The 18,662-nt window shown below is 47.2% G+C and overlaps 1 protein-coding gene across 1 annotated transcript; it reads right to left on the bottom strand.

Moving 5' to 3' along the window:
• Positions 1 to 1,499: 1,499 nt before the first annotated feature.
• PPME1 (protein phosphatase methylesterase 1) lies at positions 1,500 to 18,660 on the bottom strand. The gene is made up of 14 exons (XM_066207093.1): positions 18,510 to 18,660; positions 12,687 to 12,780; positions 12,170 to 12,262; positions 11,076 to 11,133; positions 10,523 to 10,574; positions 8,588 to 8,742; positions 7,926 to 8,016; positions 7,523 to 7,588; positions 7,198 to 7,330; positions 6,634 to 6,763; positions 6,142 to 6,186; positions 5,295 to 5,359; positions 4,213 to 4,280; positions 1,500 to 3,563 (listed from the first exon to the last, which is right to left on the bottom strand). Exons 1-14 carry the CDS (start codon positions 18,605 to 18,607, stop codon positions 3,545 to 3,547), a joined length of 1,167 nt encoding a protein of 388 aa, XP_066063190.1. The 5' UTR covers positions 18,608 to 18,660; the 3' UTR covers positions 1,500 to 3,544.
• Between the last annotated feature and the right edge of the window lie 2 nt (positions 18,661 to 18,662).

Genomic DNA, 18,662 nt, shown 5'->3' with positions numbered 1-18,662 from the left:
ATTCCCACCGTGTCAGAGGCCACGTGGACACGGTGCCGAGGGGGCAGCGACACAACCAGGGGATGCAGGTCTGGGCAGCACAAAGGGCACTTCCAGGCTGTGAGCAGAGCGCCAGCCTCAGAGGTGGGTAAAATGCACTGGGGCCAAGCGTTCTGGGAAGTGAAAAGCCATAAAATCAAGTTTTTGACCTTGCCTAAAGATCCAGGTCTGGATTTCCGGGAGTGTAGATGACCAGTGCAAAGCAGGGAATGGCTGGCTGCCAGGCACCTCCACACAGCCCTCTTCCCAGGCCCTTCTGCTCCCAAAAGACAATAGTGGAGAAGAGGAAAAATGTCAGTGCTAAAGTCACAGAATAATTTGGGTAGGGCCCAACCTTAAAGCCCATGCAGTGCCACCCCTGCCATGGGCAGGGACACTTTGACTATCCCAGGCTGCTCTAAGCCCTGTCCAACCTGGCCTTGGATATTTCCAGGGATCCAGGGGCAGTTACAGCTTCTCTGGGCACCCTGTGCCAGGGGCTAAATTGTAAAAAAACTTCTTCTTAATACCCCATCGACCCTCCGGGGGGGGAATCTCCAAAGTCTGTCTCCAAAGCTCTGCCTTTTGCAAGTCATCCTAACACTGCTTGCAAATTGCAAACAAGGGGAAAGCGGGGCTGGAATGGGCTCCATCAGGTTTTCCAAGCCTTTCCCTTGCCCAGAGGGGGAAAATAACAACTTTACCTATTGCTGCATCACCTCTGCAGACCCCCTGTCACAGTCTGAGGGGAAAATTCTGCCTGGACAGCCCCAGGCCCGAGTTTAATTCTTTACTCAAGGGTTGATTTATTCAAAGCAAGAGAACCTGCTTTGGCAATACAGGAAACAATCTTTTTCCAACAATCCCAATGCTCCTGTAAGTCATCTGTAAGCCCCTGATGGCTTTGTCCAGTACACATAATCTGGCAAAACCCATCCTAGGTCTTAGACATTTGTTTATTTTATTTATTCAATTAAAATGAAGCCTGCAACAAACCAGCATCCCAAAGCACATCTCCTGCTCCTGCCAAACCTTGGGGTCTTCCACTGGGAAAGCTGCCACTGATCCTCAACCCAACAAGTGAAACAAAATGAAGAGAGGTTTCTAAGTAGTCCAAAGGCTGCAGGAAAAATGCAAAGCTGGGACTTCTGGGGGGGAATTTCTCTGTGTCCCTGTTTCTTGTGAGCCAAAGAGAAGACTCCTTCTCTGTGCAGTTACTTTTGCCACAGCCTGTGTATCCTTCACCAAATGCCATTTATCCCAGCAGGAGCATTAATATTTCTCAGACAAAAGTACAGTCTCAGAAATGCACATGGCTTGACAGAGCCGAGAGGAATTTCCCTTCCACCCACCCCCACCGTTCTGCTGCTGTCCCTGGAATCCATTTTTTTTTATCCAGTACCACGAGTCCCTGAACAGCCACCTCTCCCAGGCAGGGCAGGGCTGGGAGCTGGCACGGAGCGACACACCATTCAGTTAAATAGGCTCTTGAAATATTTATTTTCTTTGCACTCACGCAATGTTAACAACAAAACAGAATCCCAGGGAGCCCACAGGATTTCAGGAATCATTCCTTTTCCAGCGGTGCTTCTACAGAATACAAAACTGATGTGCCTTCCATGGAGGGCTCTGCTTGGCTGGGCTTTTTCACGAGCTCACAAATCAAAGGGATAACGCGAGGAATCACTCCAAGTCAGACTCTCCAAGTTACTTCACCACGGAGGAATGTGACTTCACCACGATCATTCACGAGTATGATCCCGGGAAGTGAGGCTCTGGATAGACATGCTGCATTATTGAATCCCTAACAATCTGAACAAAGGAGTCGCCTGCAAAAGAGAATTTTGGCCGTTTTGGGGACACGGCTGGGGAAAGAACAGTTTTGCATCTCGACTACTGAAGATCCATTGAATCCATCAGGAACTAAACCAGGGTGGACGCTACATCGAATGAATGCAATAACAGGGTGACTCACAGAGGGAAGTGCAGAGAGCCAGCAATTGCTCTTGTAACACCTGAGTGCCCAAAGTGCCAGGAGGGCATTCCTCGCTGGAATGAGGCTTTCCTGCCTGTAATCCAGTGCCTCCCAACCCGATCTGTCAGGGAAGGGACACGGAGCAAGGCCAGGGCTGCCGTGCCCGGTGAATCACAGCTAAGTGGATCTCCACCGGGCCCAAGGCCACACCTGCGCCTCTCAAATGCCAGGAATTCCTGATGGCTCTTGTCATGGGATGCACAGGGCAGCTCCCAAATCACCACAGACCTTTGCCTCGGCAGAGCAGGGTTAACAATCATCGGGCAGCAGCAAGGGGTTATGGACACCAGGCAAAAAAAAAAGGATTTCAGACATCCACCAGCAAAATATTGAGGAAAACTGCTCCAAAACATGTCTGCTCTTACACTCAAAAGTGGCTCTTGGGTGAAAGCAAGCCCAGGAGCTGTGTGTGGGGAACTGAACCCTGAAGAAAAGCTCTCTGTGCACGTGGAACTCCGGAAGGCAGGCAGCAAAATTATCTAGGAAGCAACAGTGGAAACAAGGTCCTTCCTCCAACACTGGGGAGAACAGCTGACTACACCTCTGCATCAGCATCAGCAGGACTGACTCCAAGCTCTCCCAGGGTTTTTCCTACAGCCCACTCCATGTTTTTCCATCCCAAAGGCGCTGAACTCTGCTCAGCTGTGTGTGGCAGCTACAAGAAGGGAAGAACAAACACATGCCAGGGGCAGAAAACAGCCAGCCTGCCTGTTGACGACACTGTCCCTGCTGCTCTTGGGTCTTCTCCACAAACACAGGTTCAGAGTCCTCTGGCCTGCGATGTGTCTGTAGTAGATGGAGTTATCCAGGCTCTTCTTCCCAGAGAGGACTTGAAATGAGCACTAGAAAAACTGCGAGACTCTGAAACGGAGCTCACAATGCCCCCCTCGCCTGCCTGATTGACAATCCCATCCAACTTTGCCCAGGAGAGTGGCCTCCAGGCTTTTCCCACAGCTTAACCCCTAAGGCTGGCACCGGTGAGATGAAACCTGAGCTCCCAATGAAGCCGATTCCTCGTCTGCTTTAGGGGAAAAAGAAGTGTATATATAAAACCCAAACCCAAGGGGCACTTCCAAGATGATTCTGTGATTCCACGGAGAAATCCTGAAGCCTTTGGCTGTGCTGCAATGCCCTCAGTGGATCTGGACTGCCAACAGCCCTTCTGCAGTTGGGTCCAAGAAAGCCTGAGAATTGATGGAGATTGGTATGATTGACTACGTGGGATTCCAGGAGGGCTTTCCTTGTGGCAGCAGAGAAGAGGATCCCACTTCCGAGGGCCTGAAGAGCTTTTCATGGTCTTCAGTAGAAGCTGCTTCCCAGCAAGGAAGTCCCTAAGAATTTAGATATTCTGGAGAACTAGTTCTAGGGGATGAATCTCACACCAACTTCTCACTGCTGCTGGACTGGGAGATGAGAGGATATGGATACATCACAGTGGCCTCTGGTGCAGTTTATTTACAATGGGAATCAGTGCTGGAGAACACCAGGATATTAACAAGCAGGAAACACACTAGGAGGCAAAAAAAAAGAATGGAAGAAAGACCCCATGTTAGCATCAAGGTATTCTCTGCAAACTCAGCGACAAGCTAAATTTAGCTGTGAAGTCCTTAGGTCTTCTCCCTCTCTCCCTATTTACACATCAACTACACTATCTAGCTTATCAACCACACCCTTCTCTCACTGCCTGGCTGGTCACAGGGGCCTGGCTTCCACTGGCCATTTTGATAAGGAAACACACGAGGTAAGTACGGAAAGTCTGCAAAGCGAAGCACATAGCTTTACCTGCCTCATCTCACCGGTATTTGTTGGCCAAGGGAGTGTGATGCAAGTTGTCTCCACAACGCAGGGCCTTGGTTACTTAATGAAATATTATTAAAGCTAAATGCCATACAATCTGTAATTTTGCTTTCTGGCAGGCTGTAAAGAAGGAAATATGCTTTGCTTCTCCCTTCCAAGGAGGGAGGTTTCATCAGCAGATGTAAATACATGAGAATTTAAAAGGAACACAAACACCAAATGTATTACTGGCTGTGATTCAGAGCTGTTTGTTTATCTGTGGTTTTTAGCACCATGCTAAAATTCCAGCCTCCCACCTCGAGAGCCAAACAGGCAGTGAGAGCAGGAGCCCAGCTCAGGGACACAACTCCAAGGAGCCTTACCACTGGAATCCACCAATGGGCTCTGTAAACCTGTGACGGATCAGGAACGTTGCAACAGCTTCAGCAACCTGAGAGAAGGGGAAAAAAATAGCTCGGGATTTAAAGAGACACAAAGAGAACACAAAACCCAGTCGGTTTTCAAAACCTGCAGTATTTCTGACAGCAGTTCACCTCCTCAGGATTCTCTTGCTGAACCGTTTCCTCCTTTAAAACAAGGAGTAACACACTTCAGCTTCACTCCAACACTGAGCCTGCCATCAAGAGGTGACCAAACTTTTTCTCCACCCATTTCAGTAATTCTTAAAAACAATGTCTATGGGAGAAAAGGTAAATTCAGGATGCAAGACAGTAACCTGGAATGGTTTGGGTTGGGAGGAACAGTAAAGCTCATCCAGTTCCAACCCCTGCCATGGGCAGGGACACCTTCCTCTAGACCAGGCTGCTCCAAGCCCCGTCCAACCTGGTCAATACTGCTTAGAATGTATAAAAAAGGAGTAACAACTTAAGAACTCAGTATGTTTGGATAAGAACACCTATTTCAGACTGGCCAAGTGAAGCACAGGAAGGCTGAGTTTTAGCACAGCTGTCAGTGCAGAATGAGCTTTAAAACCAGATGTGCTTCCAACCACAGGCTCCACTGGCTGCACCGCATTCCTGCTTCCATCTGGACACAAACTCCGGCAGCGCCCAGAAGCAGCACTCCTCAGTCAAAGCTGCCACAGGAACATTTGGTTTCTATTTGGAAAATGTGAGCCACCCAACTCAACAGAGCACAGACCAACCCCTAAAGCTGCAGCTTAATGCAAGGGATAGCGGAGAACTGCATGAGGAAAGGAAGGGAGCAGAAATCCACACTCCACATGGGCAGAATTAGGTACATCACCACGAGCCCGAGAGTTAAATCCACAGCCCAGCCCTGTGGCATGTAACGTCTTAGCCAGGGCTTTTCAGACAGCTAAGAAATCCAAGCTGCTCGTGGAAGCCAGTTGTCATGCCAAAAAATGTCCCTGAAGTATGATCTCTGCTCCATGATAAGGAACAGATCCCTTTCTGCATTTCAGATCATGGCTTATGGGCCTCACCTTGTCCGGAGCGTCCTCATGGACTGCGTGGCCGCACTGTGGGAGGACCTGCATCTGGAACTTCCCTGTGGATGGAGACAGTCAGCACATGGATGCCACGCTCTGGACCAACCAACCTCACTAAATGTAGGTGGAAAAGAGCCCCCAGGGATGGCAGGAGGTCTCGGCAGACTCCACTACACACAGCCGATGGTCTCCAAAGAACACATGGACCAGCTGCTTAATCCACCTTCTCCAGGTGTAACTGGAACAGGTTCCCAGGAGTTAAAATGAGGCTGAACTTCTCAGATCTTCTCAATGCAGGCAAGTGTCAGAGTTGGAACTCTTACTACTGGATTTACCTTAAGGTAAGGTTTGTCCTGCTATCCAATACTACTTTCCAGTACTGGTTCCTTGGGATGGGGGGGAAAAACCCAACCCAAACCCCAAAACACGAATGAAGGTGCTTAATCTTGGTCTGCTGTCTGCCAGAAACACTGGGAGGTGGGGCAATTTTGAATGGTCCCAGGTGTTCTAGCTAGGAACATCAGGAATGTAGCTAGCAAGGGAAGAACTGGATTAGAAAGAAGCCCTCACTCACAATCATTCTGATCCAAGAGAAGTGTGGCAGCTCCACTGCTGGGAGCACTGAACACTAGACTGAACAAAACCCACTGCAGCAGCCCTTCAAACGGAACCTTCCCCTCCTCACCTTCCCCACCTTTCCCTGACCACAGCAGGACACCACTTTGGGATAGACAAATTCTTTAATGCCCATTTTTTTGGATATTGACTGTACCCAGAGCAACAAGCTGTCATGCAGAAAGAGCATTACAGTAAGGCCGGAGTGACAATGTTACATACTCACCCTGCATCTGGCCAATGGTCAGATCTTTATCCAGCCTGTCAACACCTACAATCAAATAAACAAACGTACTGGAGAGCAGCCAGAGAGAACACCACTCTCTGAGGCAGGCTTTACTCCACATTTTAAAAGAGACATTAGCTTGAAAAACAGAAAATAAACATCTCTGACACCCACGGCAAGGACGTTTCACTGCTGCACCTCGAGAGAGAGTAAAGCGACACGAAAGAAACACAGCCAAAAAATGCAGGAGCACAGCCCCTCCTACAACTCAAAAAGGATATTTACACGCCGTATTTCCTATTAAAGTACAAAAAGGGCTTAAAGCTGTATCTGACTTTCACTCAAGGAGTTCAAATCACACCACACTAATTTAAGAGACGCAGAGAAGCCCAGGTATTCCCAGGAAACACTGTAGCCCAGTGCTGACCCTGTTCTCTACAGCACAAGCGTGACATCACTGACGTGCACACCAGGACTGGAAGAGACACGTACCAGCTAAAAGCAACAGCTTTGGAGTGGGACAGCTGAGGAAGAGGTTGGATAAACCCCTGAACCAGCCATCCCAGTACTTCTCTGTTTTGGCCAGTTCGATTCTCCACGTGTATAAATGCTCCTTCTTTGTCTGCAGGGAGGAGAGAGAGCACTGCGTTAGTGATCAGTAAAACAGCAGAAAGAAAACCAACCCAGGGAGCCACTTGGAAATGCAGAAATATGTAGATATAAAAAATAAAAAAATACTGGCTCCCTCTGGTGGATTGCACACTTTCAGGGATGACCCTCCTTGCTTCCAAATCTCTCTCCAAATCACAGTACGTGACTAGGGAACAAGAAAGTCAGCAAGAGCTACAGCAAGAGGAGAGGACTGCAGGATTCAGGGCAATCAATTTGCTATTTTTTACTGACACAAATAGCTCACAAATTGTGTGAACATTTGGGCTTGGCTCTCATCCAGTTTTCTCTCCCTGGAGTGGCTCCCTTTCATATCAGAATGACACGGATAACCACAGGTGACAGCGCTTGCAGGGAAAGCTGAAAACACAGCAGCAAACTCCCTACCTCTGTGTCATCCTCTTTCTTCCTCTTGTTGACAGAGCCTCCCCCTTCCTCATCCTCATCCTCCTCCTCCTCTTCCTCAATAATTCCCTCTACTATGGCTTTAGGGCATTCAGGACTGGCAGCCCCTTCACACCTGTGAAAATAAAATCAGAAACTGATTCCCTGACAAAAGAAAAAGCTCCAAACCAAAACACCACCCAAGAATAAACCATAGGTCTTCAGCAATTTTGCTTGAAGAAATTTTCATTTTTAAGTGCATTTACATAGCAGTGGTATTGTAGAACAGAAAAAAAAATATTTTAAAAATAAACTGAAGGCCACCTACTGTTTGACTTGACCGACCATGGAAACTCTGGCAGATTCAAGATTTCTTATCTGTCCACTCTTTACACTAGGCAAAAAAAATCAGAAGACAGAAATATTTACTGAAGAGATTCAAGAATCAGCAGGCACAGAAACAGGAGTTAAACTCCTCTACAGCACAGGATTTCCCCAAACTATTCCCAAAGCTCCTGCTCTCAGACTGAACAGAGTGGCTCCTGCTAAACTCATGTGAACCTCCCGTTGTCACTGTGAGGAAGAGGGAGAAGTGCTGGTGGGGAAACAGGGCTAAACCCAGGGCAGGGGCTGGGAGAGGGCCTGTAAACAGCCAAATTATATAAAGGTCGTTTCCTTCAGGAGCCAAGCTACAAAGACAAGTGATTCCAGAGACTGAGCCCAAGCTTTACCTCCACTCAATGGCATTCTCAAGCGACTTGAATGTTTTGGGGCGACTCCTTAAGAAGTTCTGCATGCTGTTCAAGGCATCCATGGCCGTACCTAAAAGCAAATGACATCATCTTCATCAACTTCCTGGCATCCGATGAAATTACTGCCACATGCCTCTATACAAAACTGGCTGCAACACCCTCAGAGGGAGCTGGAGCTCCCCAGTGATTTCGTGCTGCTAAGGAAAGTACAGACTAGTATCTCTAAGCCAACAGTCATGCTGGAAGATTACTATTTGACATGGCAGGAAGTTCAGACAGCAAGAGAAAGCAGCGGCCATTTATGTTCCCCACCAAGAAGGTGTTTCAAAGAAAGGTCTAGCTGACAAGGTGGTGTTAGTCATAGGTTTGACTCAATGATCTCAAAGGTCTTTTCCAACCTAGCCGATTCTCTGAAACTGTGAAATTAGCAGGAAAAAAGCAAACAGAGAGCACACCTGGGAAAAGGAAAAGAAGGGGTCACACTGGGAAGATTTTTGTGCGCGTGGGATCTGTTAGGAGGACGGAACTGGCTCAAAAACGGGGCAGAACTTCCTGCACTCAGGGAACTGGGGCTAAGAGAAGAGGTGGGAGGCAGAGGCCCAGGCGAGGGGCTGGAAGCCCCCGAGGGCAGGCACACTCACCTTCCACCACGTCGATCATGCAGAGCCCCAGCAGGCTGGGCACCAGGTTGGCGACGGCCGTGTGCACGGCGATGGCGCCCCCCATGCTGTGCCCGATCAGCATGATGGGCGGCGGCAGGTCCCCGTACAGCGCCTCCACCACGTTCCCCACGTCCCTGCAGGAGGGGACAGCACACCGGGATGGGACAAGGGACAAGGGACACGCCCCGGGTGCCTCTGAGGCCCCGGAGCCCCTCTCAACCCGCAGGCAACAGACGGGTTTGTTCCCCTGTCGCTGCCTCATCTTAGTACCACCGCAGGAAACCCTGCGAGCCAATGCCTTCCCGAACGTCCATGTAATTCCTCTTTTTATTAACAGAGCCCTCACTTAAAAGATACTAATTTAAAAGATACCTGGTCTAGTGGAAGGTGTCCCTGCCCATGTGGGTGAAATTTTTAGTCCCTTCCAGCCCTAATTCTGTGATTCCTTGTAGAAAACATTTTAGGCTGACACTTGCTGGTGGGAATGTTAAACAAAAGGTGAGAAGAAGCTGTCAAATCATCTTGCATGGAAGGACAAACCAGGAAATTCATTGTTCTTAAAAGGAAAAACTGGAGTTAGAGAGAGAAAACTAACTGGGCCCTACTGACCACGGCAAAGATGAACACCACTCAGCACCAGCAAAATATTGAGACTCTCTATGGGCACAGATGCCACAAGGCAAGGGGCAATTAGCCCATCCTTCCCAAAAGGCACCTACTGATAAACTGAAGCTGTCACTTCCTGACACTTTTCCCAGGATGGGAAAGCTGGCTGGCACGATTCCCAAACCCCGAAACGGCAGCAGAGGTAACAACTGAAATCTGCTGAAGGGCAGTTTACAGACAGCCCCACAACTGGCTCTCCTGGCTACAGCCATTCACAGGAACCTGAGAACTGGGCAGCACTGAAAACTGAAAGCAAGTGACAAAAATGATCAGGTTGACCAGCCTGTTTGCTCTGCTAGAGAAAACTGCCGGAGGATTTGATTTAAAAGGACAAACAGGAACACCAGCTATAATTTAAGGCTCCTGTTTAAAAGACATTCAGGACTAAGTTTCAAGCTCATTGCCAAGAAGAGGGGAAGGTTTCAAAACAAAAGGAACTTGCTTTCCCCCCACAGCAGTGCTGCTCCAGATCTAAAATATTCTAATTATTTAATCCAGCATCTCCTCAGGACAGTTACACATCAGGATCTGACAAGGCATAAGCAGCAGGAATAAGGTATACAATGGAAGTCAGAATACATTTCACACATGGCCTCCCCTCAACAAACCAAGTGGATTTGTCCATGGGAAGGTTACAAAACCCTTCATCATTTAGTTATAGTCACGGCTAAGAGTCTCTTTGTACTAAATATGGGCACAGCATAATGTGCTTAGCAGTGGGTATTTGCTTTTCTTACAGTTTTGTCAAGAGGGGGATGCATTTGCATGCCAAAGCGGGTCACGAAAGTTGGGAAAAGCAATTCCCTGCTTGGAAATCCTGTGTCTGTGACCCAGACTTCGGGGGTGTGACCAGGCCAACGCGGGCCCGCTCTGAACACTCACTCCAAGGGCTGAGGAAGAGTCAAACTGGGGACTTGAGGCTAAAATACCCCACGGATGTCTGAGGAGAGCATGCCACCTCCATTAGGAACTCTTCAGTGTGTTGCAGGTTTAAAATGCTCACTGCTTAAAAACTCAGGGTACTCGGAGAACAACTCCAGTTCTTGGAATCTGACTCAGCTGGGAGAGAGATCATTTCAAACTGTCCCAGAGTGGAAGGAAAGAAGGGGTAACTCCCAGAATCATGTGAAATTAAACTGTGTTCCATCTCCTTTGAATGAAGGCTGTGTGCCCTCAAGTAATTTATTGTTCAGCCAAGGCAAGAAAATAGAGGTTTGTGAAAAGGGAAACGAGGATAAATTTCCTTACTTTGACATAGTCTCTGCAGACAGATCTTCAGGATTCCTTACTTTTGTTTCTCCTGAAAAAAAAACCAACCCAAGTTAAGTTCACTTAAGCTGAAAAACTTCAGGCCCCCTCAGGACTTAGAGCAGCGATGGTACAAAGCACTTAGGCACAGATATGAGCAGCAAGCCTACTGTAATGAACATGAATAATTAAGAAACACAGAATTAACAGGAACACTTGGTACTATGGGTAGGAAACACCACTCATGACTGGTTTTTCTGGATCTTAAAATGAGAGAACAGTCCTTATTTCTCGTGGCAAAGACCACCTATGGGTTATGGAAATATGAAAGAGGGCTTGGTGGAAGGAAGTAATCCACCACTGTCTCACACAAAAGCTCAGGGGGTCTCAGCTTCTGGCAGCAGCCAGTCTACCATCCCTGCTTTTGAATCCAAATTGGGACGCCTTAAGGACATTTTCCTAGTCATCCTGTGAGGAATTCATTGCACCTCCTTTAAAAAAAAGGCAGTGTGCAACACGCTGATTTGACTCCAAATTCATTTCCTTGACTTACCATGGCCTCGAAGGTCTAAAGCCACAATCCTACACTGGATCCTGTTAATGATTGCAGACTGCAAGGAGAGACAGAGAGAATTTTGTTTGCAAAGTGGGATTAGCAACAACAAGCACTCCCTAAAAACCCTTCAGGGCCACCAAAATGTCTGAACCTGGATTGAACGGGGTGTTACAGAGCGCAAGCAAAAATATTCCGTGAGACTGTCCTTAAGGGGCCAAAGGCCCATCCCTGTTACCACTGTTCACCAGGACAGTTATTTCACTGTGCATGAGACATGACGTGGGCTTCCTGGGATCACGAGTTCAAGCCCTGCAGCACCTCTGAAAACTGGAACTGCAGTGGGATTATGGACACCAAAGGGACTCCCTTGCTTTTCAAGGCCCACACAGTATAAAATTACTCCTGGCTCCATGGCTGACACAAAGGTGAAGCAGCTGCTTTGCAGTACATGTTCAGTTTGCTCCCAAATAATAGAATTTTGCAGGCTGAAATGTATAAAAATTGATTAGTTCAAAGAGGTCAGGGGGAACAGCTGAGGAAATCTTGTTAAGGTAAGGCAGAGCATATTAATTGCAACACAATTATGGCTCTATTTGTCCCAGACAGATCAATTTAACTAAGTTATTTCAGGCATCACAGAGAAGTGGCATGTTTTGTTGACAGGAAGACTTCTGTGTTAAGGAGCCATTGATTATTTAAATAACAGCCTGGCAGAAGTGGGGGACTTTTCTGAAGGATTCCTAATAGAACCACCTACACAGTTGGCAAAAGCTCCCCAGACCTCAAAGCTACCCTGTCCTCTTTTTTTGGATTTTCCAGCTATTCAGTTCTTAAATGACTGGAGCAGCTGCTTTCCCCAAACCCACTGAATCCACAGATAAGTGTTTTCCAGCCCCTAAAGACGGCCCAAACCCTCCATCTGCAAGGTGCCCATGCACCTGAGGGGTAACCCCAACCACACAAAGATAATGCTGTTATCTTCTAGAATACTGTTCTCCCATGTTTCCCAGAGGTGAACGGAGAACTGCCTTCCACACTCAGAGAGTTCCACTTCCACACATTTATTTCTACAGAGCAGTGGCTTTACTTACAGTAAACACAGCCCAGGACAGAGCAGAGTGGCCTCCACCGTGTAACAGCAGCAAGACAGGCCCCTCCAACCCACTTTTGTAAATTCGAAAAGTGTATGAACAGTTAAGGACATTTCACAGAGTTACTTCAAGACAGTAGAATGAATTTTGGAGTTTGCAGTACCCAACAGTATTTTATTTCCACCCTTCATTTCTCTGACCAGCAGGAACGTTCAAGCATTACCTGGACAAAAATGTAACTCAGCTTAAGCTTTGAGAACCTGATGAGTGTTTTCCCTGCAAAATACGCTATTGAACTGTTGGAAACACTTTTTAAAATTAGTGATTACTCAAGAAGCAATATCAGGAATTGGCCTTGCTGTCAGCCTAGAAGGGATAGTTCCAGTTACTGACACTGAACCCTGCAAGAGACATAACGGAGGAGAACACATGAAGAAGCTGGAAAACCCCAATAAACTAAACTAAACAAAGTGTGGTATCTCCCCAATCTCTGAGATGATGGAAAATAAAAGGATATATCCTTGCCAGTGTCATTTTCTACCACGACGTCCTCCATAGACTCAAAGTACTGGCTCCAAAGCACTGGTGAAAAATCACGCTTTCTTCCAGGGCTGCAAGACAGAAAAAAAAATCCGTAAGAAAGAGTTATTTTTAAAGTCTTCCACTGAAACTGGCATCCAGGCCTCCTCTCACTGAAGAGAACATGCTGGTGTTACACAACAGTTCAGACTGGAAGCAAACAACGCATCAGTGAAATTCCCATACAACCACAATATTCAGAATTTTAATGTCAGTGAAGAAATCCTCCCCTTTTCTCCCTCCCAAATTGTTGCTCCTACTGAGGAAATGTAGTGGCAACAGAGAAAAGAGTATTTTTCTCATCAAGTAATTCCAAGGAAGACTGAGCAATGGTGATTTAGAGCACAGACCCAGGCCAAGGGGAAATAAACAGAACAGTGCCACTGTCCCAGTGCAACCTCCGAGTTTGCAACGACCCACAGACAAAAGGTGCCCAGCTGACAAACCAATTCATTTTTTGCTTCCTTCAAAAGGTGCAGCTGTGCCCTCTCCTTGTACCCCCACTACTGACAAAAGGCTCCGCAATCAGAATTTTTCCTGATGACTCAGTAGATGCAGAATATGTTTCTCGGGCTGGTATTTACTCAGTAAGGCTAAAAGAGTAGTGCTTAATTTTGGAAGTGGCATAATTAGGCTCAAATCGAGCCCAGGATACAGGATGAGTAACAGTGCACCATTTTAACCATGTTTTTGCACTTCAACTCTTCTGGGGGAGGCAGGCAGGCAGCACGGAATATTCAAACCAAGCATGGGCGTGAGGGGTGAAAGACCTTCACAACAGAAAAATCCCTGCTGAAGTTTCTCCTGAATTCTTGGCTTCCTAAAGAAGTAGAAAATAACAGACAAAGCAGCTTTTCAATTTTGTAGAATCGAAATTTCTGTTTCCCCTGGTGTTTCTAGGATATGAAACATAAACCAGCTGCCTCCTGAATGGACCAAATTCCCTCCTGTGGGTTTCCAGACTTCTTGCCAAATCCCAATTAAATAAAAGGGGATGTCACACACCTACATAAATCCAGAAAATATTAATCTCTTTTACTGCCTCAGCTTAATCTCATTCTCCAATCAAGGAAAAAAAATATCACATTCAAAGCTCAGTTTTTCCCTGGAAGCCATCCCAGCCCTGATCACATGCTCTCTCCATCCCAGTTCTGGTTCTTTCCGGAGACAGAGAGAACTGCCCACAGCTTGGATGATTTCCCCTCTCTGGTTTTTGAAGAGGTAAGATGTGCAGTTAGCAAAAATGGAATTCCATCACCCTTTCAAAATGCAGCATTTCAACTGCAGTCAGACCTTTTGCACAGCGTGTTACAGCTGGCGCTGGGTTCCACGGCCCTGAGCAATTCCAGGTGATCAGCAAACACCATCATCTGCCTGGCTACACCTCTTCCCACATAATCCATGAATCTGGTGGACAGCAGGAACTCCCTGGTAAGCCAGCCCCTGCACTACTGCCACACCAGAAACCTGAAAGGGAATTCTCTTGCCTGTAGGGGAGGCAGGGCAAGGGGAAGTGGCTGACTGAGCGTGCCATGCTGGACCAGGAGCTTTGGCTGTGTGCCAAATGAACCCATTTTTGTGGAAGGAGGGCTGTAGCATGGGAATGGGGAACACAGGGGAACACAGCAGCCCCTTGGCTGGTGCAAAGAAATCACCTTTCACCAGACCAGGCTACTCCAAGCCCCATCCAACCTGGCTTTGGACACTTCCAAGGATGAGTTTTTTTGTGTCTCCTCCAAATGCCATTTCTGACAGCAGAGATCCAGTGTTAGAATTTTCAGGCAAGAGGCAGGCAGATGCTAACACCAAGGCAGATCCACGAACTGCAAGAGGAATCCATGAAACCGAGGAGGAGCCCTTCCCTTGATGCATTTAGCAATGCTTCAAATTCAGCCTAACAAGAGTGAACACCTCCAGAGAAAATGTTAGTAGTCGTGTCATACGTGAACTGCCTGGGAAAAACATTGAGCAGAACTCCTGTGTTTGCAAGAGAGCTGCAGCAGAGGCTGAAGAGGAGCTGGGAATTGAAAACTATCATGACACAAACACGTGTCTATCATGATTTAAAACAAGCTACTCGGCTCCAAGCAACGCTGAGGAAACTTGAGTGACTGTGAGTTTAACACTGAACCCCCAAAAAGGGCAGAATAAGTGTGCAGTTTCCACAAAATCCCAGGTGACCAGAGAGGGCTGAGCAAAAACATTTCTCCAAAGAAAAGAATCTTTGATTTTGAGCTTTTCCAGGGCTGCTTTTTTTAGTGAAGCATCAACACACACACTCAAAATTAGAAGTGTGCCCAACGAACAGCAGCTGTGGTTTTGCACCTTCCTATGCTGAAGCCATATTTTGCTGACCAATATTTAAGCTGACAGAACTAATTACAGCTTTTTAAAGTATCCAGCAAACCAAAACAGAAATGGATGACATAGTAACTTTTCTAGAATGATCCCTCAACTCCAAGCCAGCCAGCCAGCATATTAAACTGGAAATACAAAACAAATTCTGGGCACCCTCCGCAGCTGTTTCATCCTATGGTGCAGTTTGTCCTCCTTATCATGTCCTCAATCCCCAGGACGCCCACATGGCTCAGCAAATCTCTCCCCCATTTTTGAAGGGGTTTTCTTTCAGGTATTTTCCTAAAATTACAAAAAAAAAAAAAAAAAAAAAAAAAAGGTTGCACCAAGCAGAAGGAACCATTTTCAGAAAGTCTTTTTTCTGCTGAGAGCCCCTATTTAAAACTACCAAAGTAAATATAGAACAAGTGCATGAATCAAGAGATTTCATTCCCGTATCATATTTGAACCCAACCAAATCAAACATCATCTACAAGTAAGAGCTGCCACGGCTGACAAGTTGTATTTAGAAATTCTAAAAATTGACAAGGACAGTATCTTAAGTTCTGCCTTAGAGATAATGAATACATAAAATGTTTGGGTTTTTTTTTTTTTTTATTAAAAGGATTCCAAGGGGAAAAAATGGATTAAAAAGGAAAAAAATGAGTTGGAATTGCCATGATTGAATTACACAGATCTGATCCAATCATGTCCTTCTAGATAATTAAAAGATCTTCAGAGACTGTACGTGATTTTTACTCACACATTGGAAAGGAACAGCAAACTGACTTTCACTTTTCAATCCCATCCCTGTGCTTAACTCTGAATGAGCCCCTAGCAAAAAACAAAAGGCAAAAACCAAGAGAGGAAAAGCAGAAGCTGCTGCAGCTGCTGGGATCTGCTGCCGTGGGTCTGGGGCCTCTTGCTCCACCACTGACTTTACAAATGCCATGGTTTTATTTCCCCACAGAAGACAGAATCAGGCCATAAAGCCTGGCTGTGTTTCCATCTCAGCCGAGCAATTCGAAGGAATTGCAGCACGCAGACAATTCCCACCACAGCCTTGGCCTTGAGTGCTCCTTCAGGAAATGGACACGGAATTCCTCTCAGTGCCTGAGCTGCACATACTGATCCGAAGAGAAGCTCCAGCTTCCCTTGGAAGGAGCCTTTTGGAACCATCGTTTCACTGGGCAATTCTTTTGGAGAGCACTTAAATCCAGGGAGGAGAGGACCGTGCTAGCAAAGCAGGAATTGGCGCCACGTGCTCTGAAATCCCACGGAACTCTAAGCACACATCCCATGCTCCCAGTCCAAACTATGTCCCAGGAGCCGTGGGGGATATCAGGGAAAACTCCTTCCCTGAAAGGGTCTGTCCAGCCCTGGCCCAGCTGCCCAGGGCAGAGGTGAGTCCCCATCCCTGGGGGGATTTAAAGCTGTGTGGACGCGGCACTTGGGAACATGGGATACTGGTGGCCTTGGCAGTGCTGGGGGAAAGGTTGGACTCCAGGATCTTAGGGGCCTTTTCCAACCTGAACAATTCCATGATTCAATTTGCTTCGGCCAGCTTGACTTCTCAAACGAGCCTCTCCCACAGAGAGACATAAGGAAGTCATTGTAGTGAAAAATTGCAAAAAAAAGAAAAGTAACTTTTAAAGAGAAAGCTAGAAACAAGTTTATTTTCACATATTTAAATGCAGCAACAGGTGCCTTTTTTTTAACCAACTACTGGAACACATAATTAACCTCTTAAAAGCGTATTACCAAAAAATGCAAGACTTCATTTTGGTTAAGAAGTCCTCGGTAAATTCTATTTTTCTGTAGCAATCCCACATGCTTGACCCTCTGCTTCTCAAGATCTGCTTTCAGCCACACCACAGTCACATTAAGATGACCTGCATGGTGGAAAAAAAAAAGGGAATAAAAAGAAAGCGCCCAGCACACCAGTCAGAGGATTTAGCCACAGAAAAATCAAGTTGCTGGCACTCTTGGATATTAAGTTTAAACCCATTTTTTTAACACTCTGGCTTGCAATTATAGAAATTGAAAGCGCAGAAATAAATCACATTTATAAATGCGAGATGCTTAATGCAGAAAATAACTGTTTCCCTAAGTTTAGTTATTTTTTGTTCCCTGTAAAAGTGTGGATTTTGAAGTTCTACTCAGTGCAGCCCTGTACATCTGCCAGCACTGTAAATCACACTGTGCTTTCCCTGTACAACCAATTCCGTTCTCCTCTGCTGGAATCCTCTTCAGGGGGAACCTCGCACTTGTTTGCACTGAACTGAACCTCGATGAGGGTAAACTCAGCCTAAGCTAAACCTGCTATCCCACTTCCTCCTGCTTCCTTTTCACAGAAGCCCAGGCCCCTCCGGATGAGGCCGTTCCGTGTTGGATGTGCAGCGCCTGCCACAACAGGAACACCGCCTGTAAAGGGATTTACTGGGCGGCAAATTGGTAAGTCAAAAACACAGCTGGGCTGTGCAACCACAACATGATTGTGAACTACTCCCCGCTGCTTCCAAGGGAAGAATTCCAGGGGAATTCTTGATCCTTAGCCGCAACACTGGATTTTGTATCATTGCTCTCTGAAAGCATTCGAAAAAGAAAAAAAAGAGGTTTATAAAACAACAGAAAATAAACTTTAATTCATAATAATTTCCCTGACAGCGTTTTAAACCCCTCCAATGCATGGCAAGAGAGGAAGAATTATAGGAATTAATACGTGTCACGCTCTTAGACACTGGTCAAGCTTCTCCCACGGCTCCCAAAATGTGCTCTCAAAAGATGAGTGAGTATCCCAGACTTTTCCATCATCTGGAAACGCAGATTTCAGCAGGGATTAAAGTCACAGAGCTCACCTACTACTTCACATGGGTGCCTGCAGCTGAGAAGTCCCGTTTCACAGAGTCATGGAATATTCTGACTTGGAAAAGGACCCACCACAGGGATTATCAAAGCCCAACTCCAGCTTAGGAATTCAGCTCCTGAGAATTTCCATACACCTCTCCCCCTCAGCCACACTCTGAGATACCATCCAGACATCGTGCTTGATCCTTCCTCCAAACACTGATGGCAAACGGACTGGGAGGAAAGGGCTGGAGACTTGATCCCAGCACCTGCCACCTTCCTCCAGCCTGCTCTGGGCAGTGACACCTTTGTGGTGGGAGAAGCCGGATCCAGATGTCACTCTCCCGGAGCACTGGGAAGCAGGACCGACCCTCCCTCCAGACCCCCTAAGAATGATCACCCCTCGTCCAGATCCCCCAGTACTGACCATTCCCTCTGCCCAGATCCCGGAATAACGTGCCCCCCTTCCTTGCAGCTGCCCCGGTAAGGAGCACCCGTCGCTCCAGACCCCCACAGGAGACCCCCCCCCCGCTGCCCCCGCCGCGATCTCCGCATCCGCCCCTGCCCTTCCTCCGCCTACCCCATGCGCATCTTGGACCCGGACTGGCCGCCGCCGCCGGGCAGCGGGGGCCGAGGCGGGAGGCGGCCCAGATGCAGCTGCTTCTCCAGGGCCGACATGACAGCCGGGGACGCACCGGGAACACCGGGAACACCGGGACCCCCCGCGCCGCCC

The sequence above is a fragment of the Chamaea fasciata genome, unplaced genomic scaffold (assembly GCF_029207755.1).
Source record: "Chamaea fasciata isolate MVZ Bird 193981 ecotype frontalis unplaced genomic scaffold, bChaFas1.0.hap1 SCAF_2, whole genome shotgun sequence".
NCBI lineage: Eukaryota > Metazoa > Chordata > Aves > Passeriformes > Sylviidae > Chamaea > Chamaea fasciata.
This window is presented reverse-complemented; position numbering and strand designations above follow the sequence as displayed.